This window comes from Nuphar pumila, chromosome 12 (genome assembly GCF_984573655.1).
Source record: "Nuphar pumila chromosome 12, dmNupPumi1.hap1.1, whole genome shotgun sequence".
In the NCBI taxonomy this organism is placed as follows: Eukaryota; Viridiplantae; Streptophyta; class Magnoliopsida; order Nymphaeales; family Nymphaeaceae; genus Nuphar; species Nuphar pumila.
In genome coordinates this window covers 44,406,761-44,414,493 of record NC_143260.1, presented here as the reverse complement: position 1 = coordinate 44,414,493, position 7,733 = coordinate 44,406,761, and the positions used below count along the sequence as shown (strand labels likewise).

At 38.4% G+C, this 7,733-nt stretch overlaps 1 protein-coding gene across 1 annotated transcript in view; it reads right to left on the bottom strand.

Annotated features, from left to right (window-relative positions):
* Window positions 1-1,287: 1,287 nt before the first annotated feature.
* The window catches only part of LOC149820852 (phosphoinositide phospholipase C 6-like), a 132,147-nt gene continuing 125,701 nt past the window's right edge, over window positions 1,288-7,733 (bottom strand). The window contains exons 7-9 of the mRNA XM_089982403.1: window positions 3,292-3,444; window positions 3,110-3,196; window positions 1,288-1,761 (exon numbers count right to left, since the gene is read on the bottom strand). Of these exons, the coding sequence (XP_089838529.1) occupies window positions 1,468-1,761; window positions 3,110-3,196; window positions 3,292-3,444 (534 nt within the window). The 3' untranslated portion in view covers window positions 1,288-1,467. The remainder of the gene's footprint in view (window positions 1,762-3,109; window positions 3,197-3,291; window positions 3,445-7,733) is intronic.

Below are 7,733 nucleotides of genomic sequence, written 5' to 3'. Positions count from 1 at the left end.
AGAAATGTATCATTTTTGTCGTGCAGTACAATCATTTTTTTGAATAATAAACACCCACTTAGGTAAATATAGGATAATGTGTAGAAAATCCAGATAGTTTTGAGCCATTACCTCAACAGGAAATTCATTGGCAAAGTACCAATAAATTGCAATATGGCATAACGCCAAATTGGCGGCACAAATTTGCTAGGAAAATCAGGATATCACTAACCAACAAACCTCGGTGATAAATGGCAATGTATCGTCATTCTATTTGGGAGGGCGTTAGAGAGAGTTTAGGTATAATACTAAAAAAGGTTACTATTTGCTGATAAAAAGGTTACTATTTTATTATTTAATTACAAAATCAAAAGTTTGAAAATGGTAAAATGTGAAGTATAAAACTAAAATGAATATGAATATAAAGCTAAAAGTATTTTATGTATGTTTAAAAATACTAATCTAGTAAGTTTAATAAATATAATTACTTAACAGTATACATTAAAAAATGTCAATAATAAAGTGAAAACTAACTATTTTTTAGAATTAAGTTTTGTTAATTTCAACATTTTGCTGATATAGATTTGACATTGTTTTTAATTGGCATCTACTTATAAGTAGCATAGTTTTGACATATTAGTATTATATAATTAAAATATTAATCTCCCATCAATTTTAAGATTGTAATTAGATGATTTTTTTGCATATTTTAAAATTTATCTGTTTGTGGCTTTTAATATAATATTCACAACATTGCTGATTAATCATGATTTGCGATTTTGGTGGTTAATCATTGATTTGACGAAGAGATTGCATGCCAAGGTTGACCGATTTTTCTCCCAATTAATCATGATTTGCAGAAGGTAAGACCGGGTCACTGCCATCACCGCCATTTACATGAATTGTGAGCTGTTGATTTTTACTGTCTTAAAAATTGAGTCTTACCATATACTGATGATGGCAAAACAAAATAAAAACACATTTGTATATGGTTAGATTCCACATTTGGTGGCTAGATCCATGCAAACAAGAGCATATTCAGCCATATGATATTGCAGCTGAGAACCTCTAGATTTTCCTGCACACACGCCCCACCTTCATTGTTGGTAAATTTCATTGCAAAGATAAAGGTGAAACCGCTTGTTTATCAGGCTGCCGTCATCCCAATTATCATTACTCTCTCGTTTGGCTCAACCTAAGTAGGGTCATGAATTAACCATATGCACTCCCAGAACTGCTTTACCTCAATGTTTCTAACAATAAAAGAAAATTCGCCACATAAAAGAAACAAAAATGCAAGGCAGCAGCTTTCACAGAGAATTCTTGGTATTAACACATTTATCCACCTGTATCAACAATGATGTTCCACAACATTTAACAATAGGAGGTACAAGCCACTCATAAACCGGTACAACAACAATGCCTTATGAATTGGTAACACCTTCTGTGGCAGAATGTCTGAGCAACTAGAAGCCCATTGACAACGTATCAACAGAATTCAAATCTCATAAGAAGCTTTACAGATTTAAGTTTCTCACCCTTTTTGTCAAAAAGTGGTACTGCTCGGATTCCAGGCTTCAATTCTGATATGGGCAAACATGCCTGCCCGCCAAAATCATCTTTCTCAGACATATGATATTCATGAACTTCAATCCGGAGCAATGCCAACTCAGGGAGAGTCAAGGGGAAGTAGAACTCTTCATCCCAAACTGGCGACCAGTTGTCCTCAATCGTCCTTGTTTTCTTCATTACAGTATCTGCTGGTACCCCAGCAATACCAACCTGTTGATTAATGGATGCAGAGATTACTGTTATTTTGAAATGGAAGTAATACAAAATGATTGGTTTAACCTATCAATGCCTTAGTTCTCTATAAGTCCATTAAAAGAAAGAATCCAGCATAAAGCTTCTGTTTAGAACAATACCACCAGGTTGAAACACTAAGAGCCCATTTGTTTCATGCAGTTTTCATAGGAAATTGCTCAGCTGGCGTCACTTTCCCTCTCCCTTTCCTACCATGGGTGAAACAAACACTCAAGTATCATGGTGGAAAGTGTCATGCTGGTGCAAGTGAACCCTAGTTTTTTCCACGACCTTCCTCTTTTCATGTACATTTCCCTTCATACCACCTCCCATATAAAAGAACTTTCATGGGAAGGTTGAGCTGGCAGGACTTTTAGAAATATGTGCCCCTTTCCCATGAAAGACTATTCCCTTCCATGGGAATAAAAAAGAAGGGGCCTCCAGGGTGAATTTGAATATCTCTGATCTGAGGTCCGTGGGGATTCTATGACAATAGGATCACTGATCCTCAGTTTGAGGCAAGGGAGTAGCGAACAGAAATGAAAACCAAGGGTGTGAAGAGGAGTAAGAATTGGGGATTTTGAGGGATGGAGCCAGAAATTCTATGATCAAAGGCCCTTCCTGGATCTTGAATCCGAGTATTTCTGGTCCCTTGTTTGCATAAAACATGATTGGACATGGGGCCCATGACAAATCCGATCCTATCCTTGGGTCTGAGATCCAAGGCATTCAAATGAACCTTAGCAGTAAGAGGAAAGTGTGATGAAACAGAGAAAAAAAATTGAGCACTTGTAGTTGTGCCATTCCACAATCTGCAAACTGGAAAACATTTTTCTGTTTTCCTCTATTTATTACAGTCATCTTTTCACTAACACTCTACTTGTTACTAGTATCCAACTTTTCCACTAAACTCTATCCTGGAGGAGGGAAAAAAAAGAAGGGGAAAAAAGAAACTGGAGAAGATTTGTATCAATTATATTTCATAAAGGAGATCAGTTCATTGGCCTCTGAAAAATATTTGCTATAGCATCAGTGTTTTCTTTCGTTTTTTACTTTTTCATGATAGTCTTGGGGAATAGCCACCAGCAGGATCCAAAGCCTGAGAACCTTTGGTTAGAATGGCGTGACTCTACTAAGCATGTTCAAGACTTTGCCAAATGTTCACAAGCATGATGATGGGTGCCACATCCTCCTAAAACTGCAAAGGCTTTCCGTTTTGTATTTTCCTTTGTTTTTAATATCATGTCAAAACATGGAAAAAGTAGTTGCTCTACCCCGACCGCTAAAGTGAAGAAAGGAAGGACCATAACTTTAGAAAAAATCATACCCTTGCATAGAAATCAGGTGGGGAGTATGTATCAAAGTGTGTTTTCTTGAAATCCAAGTGCCATCCATCCCCCATATACACGTTCACCTGCTCAATAACATGAACGCAATTACAGAAGTACAAGAAAATTATAGAAAGAAAATTGATGGACTAACAATAACTCTGAGCTGGATGAAATTTACCTTCAAGGTTTTCTTCACTGGGAGCTTCGCTTGAGGGTCAAAAACCTTACTATCAGGGCCATTCTTCATCAGAAAATCAGGTTTTTTAACATATCCACAACCTCCATTGGCTCTAAAAAATCCATGCATTAACCACAGTGACCTGCCATACCCCTAAAAGAAAAGAGAAATAAAAACATTGTTATCTAGCAAATTTTATTTGTACTTCTTTTCTTATTAGCTTGGCAATAGCAAGTTCTTTCCAGGGTTATATACATGGGCAAACACATCAGCTATCATGCAGATTTACGAGTAGCTCAATTAGTCTCCAAAATTCCAAATGCAGGCATATCAGATCAATATCTTATGCTACACTCAAGTATAAGGTCAACATAGACAAGCTGCAGCTTAACATTTTAAGAGCCATTGTTTTTACAAGCACTTGACCATTGACCAAGCAGATTACAGTAATAACGAAATTGGAAAAGAAAATTCTCCAGCCTCAACTCAGCATATCAGGAAGCAGACCTAAGAGATGGTGGCTCTTTAGGAAATGATTTTTCAGGTAAAAAGAAAAGGAAAAAAGAAAATCAGCATTGCTGAATTCATTAAATCATAGAATAATCCTTACTCAATATATGGCAACTAATCAGACATAATGTTTAAGTTGACCATACGCAAATCTGGAAACGAAAAAAGAAAACCTGAGACTTCAAAAAAGTGTGCAGGAGACTCGTTACTGTAGAAATGCATGATGAAAGGAATTAAAATCATCTATGGATGAGCTTCAAAACGGATGGCTTCATTGCTTCTGGACTGACAGTTGAAAGAAGAAGGGTATGGGAAATGGCATCTCATCATGGATTTGGTTGCTCAAGATGCAAGAGAAGGGGTAAGTGCAATCAGATTGATTTTTATCGGGGTTGGGGCTCGAGTAGCTTTCTATATGTCTTGAAAGATGAGAGGCAACTTGTAATATCGCGTATTTTCACACTTAGTTAAATTTGAAGATTTTCGAAAATTTGGCTAAGTCTGGGAAAAAAATCGTTTGAGGCTCGATTTTTAGACTGATGTCTTTGAGTTCGGGCTTGGCCCAGGTCCCATCGACAAGGTTGTAACAAGCCAATCGAAACGAGATAAAGAGTTTTATTTTTTACTTTTAAATTCGAGCGAAATTCAGGTTATTTTCGGGCGAAATTCGGAATTTGGTATTCATGTAATATATCGTTGGATGCGTCTCGAAATTTTGAGTGCAACAATATTTTACTTTTTTGAATTCGAATCCCGGTTGGTGAATCCGAATACTTTATTGGAGTCATTTGTATGCTTATATATGCATATTAGTGTTGATCATGCATAGCGCATACGTTTGAAGTTATGTATGCACCTAAGTGTAACGACCCCAACTCATGCCCCTTGAAAAATGCAGATTTTTTTTTTTAATCATTGCAGAAAACTTCCCAGAAACCCGTGATCCTCACAGTTCCAATTCCAATTGGATAGCCAAACACCACAAAGGGACTTACATTTATCATCCACAAGAACCAAAGCAAACCTCTTTATTTATGAATCAAAATCCAACTCCAGAGACAGTGTTCTACTCAACAGAAAATAAAGTAGAAACTAACTGAAACAAAAGAACTGAAAGAAACAGCAAAACTAAAAGAACGAAAAGAAGAGTCACTATGTCCGCAAGTGAAGCCGTCAAAAACCAAACGTGACTCTCGTGCCCTCCCAAGAGGTGTCAACTTCACTGATCACCTGTCCCTACGAAAAACCAATAAAGTAGGGTGTCAGAATCGAAATCTTGAGCACAACTACTTCTTTGTGAAACAGGTGAGACAAAGGGTTAAGATAAGATATGCAATAATTTGAGAAAAATGCAAATATGACAATTTATAGCATTTAAGGAATTTTCCCTTCAACAGTTACAAGTGCTAAGCATGCAGAAACATTAAAGCAGTAGCGAGTAACAAACCTTTAACATGCAATAGGAAGTAAACATCACACACTCACCATCATGTAATGGTTGAGGGAACAATTAAAATATGCATGATTTAATGCATAACAGGAAAATGCATGATGTATATGCAATGCATGAATCCTTTTATTATCTTTCATTTAAGTTTCCCTTTTTCATATGCATGTCCTATTAAATGCATACAACTTTAAGTCCCTCTTTTTAACTACCATTGCCCGCGGATACACCAAACAGGTACAATCCCCGAGGTTAAGTTAGGTTCTCAAGGTATCTTAGCACACAAGTTGTATTTTATTTATTGGGTCCCAAACTCAGCCCTCGACCAAATCACCTTCGGAACATTAGACCTCCACATCTAATGTCGGGGACACAAGGGACACCTCATGCCCACAAGTGTCACTTTCTTAGTACCAAAACAACAGTTGTGTCAAACACACCACCCCCAAGTCAAGTGACGGACTCTCCCTAAAACCAAGGTCAGGAGAAGGAACCTCAATATCGGGTTCAGGGGACAAAATAAAGACCACGGAGTTTTTGTATCCTCACAGTCTCCCCAAGACCGGATCTCTAAGATTCTCATTCTTTCGATGGAAGATCCCAGAACGTATATTACACTGTTCTTAATTATTGTCTGTTATTAAAAGTCATTATTTGAGGTTTGCAATTCAGTATGCAAAAGCAAGGGCAAAAGCTCGCATCCACCCCTGCGAGAACCATCACGAGATTCCTGCCCGTGAGGACAACCAGAACAGTGCAGTAGTGTGCAGTACCAACAAGTGTGATTTAAGCGATACAATTAAACATTTAAGAAAAGCAACCAAACTCACGGCTCTCCAGGCCGATGATGGTTCATTTAGACCATCGATGCATCGCATGCCAAAACCAAGCATTGTGTCATTTATTATACAAGACTCATGTTCCAAATGTGCACGCAAAGCAAAACTATTCATAAGCATGAAAGTGCTTAATTCATATTCATCTTTGCCCTGTGAAATCTTGCATCAACCTACATATATCCATGCCAATGCACTCCCTTGAGTGTGTGTGCACATGCAAGTACATATTCCCATCAAGTGCACATGCTCGTATTAAATATAAAACATCAATGACCAGGCAATGCATGACAGCACAACATCCACACGTTTTAATTGCACAACTACAATAATGTACATAAAAATAAAATTCTGCATGTATAAGATTCATATTTCCTTCTGTCAAAACATATAATTCAGCACATGTTTGAGCTGCTGGTCGGGTATGTCAGCCCCGGACCGGACAGCCTACTGGCCGGCTAGTCAAACCAGTCCAGCCGACCCTGTCAGCTGGCCCTATCAGCACATACACAGGTCAGCCACTGCGGCTATATCTGTGTATGACTGATAACAGTTGTAAAACCCAGTCATTAAGTGATAAAAACCAAATTCAAAACCCTTGGGAGTATTATACAATCATATATTTTTTTTTTCAATAAAGGATAACATCATCATATCCCTATACTTCAATGAAATTTTCAGATTTGCAGAGGATATTTACATCTGACAATAGGGTATGATGGTATGACGCATGCACATTCACATGACTGTCAATGCTTCAACGAAATCAGAGATGAATATATAAATAGGAAACATAACAGTCCACAGTACAGGCATATTCATGGATATATATAAAGAAAAAAATGTTTGTGGGCTACTATTATACATTTTTTTTTTTACCAAACAACCCATGCCCAGCCGACACCCGGCTGGCTCACCTGGCACCCAGGCTCGGCCTGTCAGGCCAACCGAGCTAGGCTCGGCTGGTCTGACAGTCAGCCCAACCCTGTATGCATAAAAAATATTTTTATTATATATATATATATATATATATATATATATATATTTTTTTTTTTCTTTTGTTTCAACCCATACCCAGCCGACCCTGTCGGCTGGGTCTGGCAGCATATGCACAGGCCCGATCCAGGCCCGTGTATGCTGTCAGACCTAACAGCACAGCAAAAAGAAAAACTTTATTTATTATTTTTTTTTTTGTATTACCTGTATCATAGGCCAGCACCCAGCCGACTGGGTCGGCTGGGCCTGCCTCGGCCCTGCCAAAACCAGCACCGCACCCAGCCGATCACTTGGCTGGGCCTGTCGGCTCGGCCAGCAGCTGGCAGTCAGCCGAGTGCCACTCGGCTGGCTGAAAGCCAGCCAACAGCCGAACCCAAAAGAAAACAGATTTTTTTTTTTTAAAGTCATGCCCAGCCGATCACTCGGCTGGGCCTACAACCAGGGGCACGACCTGACAGGCCAGCCGAACCTGGTTCGGCTGGTCTGTCAGCCGACATCTCCATGCCATCCGATGTCATACATATATTGTTTTTTTTAAAAACAATAGAAAAACCTAGAAAAATACATGTATATAATAGTAGAATCATAGATCCACTATTTCCCCATGGATTTTCATAAAAAATATGCCTGAAATCCATCTCCACCTGATTTCT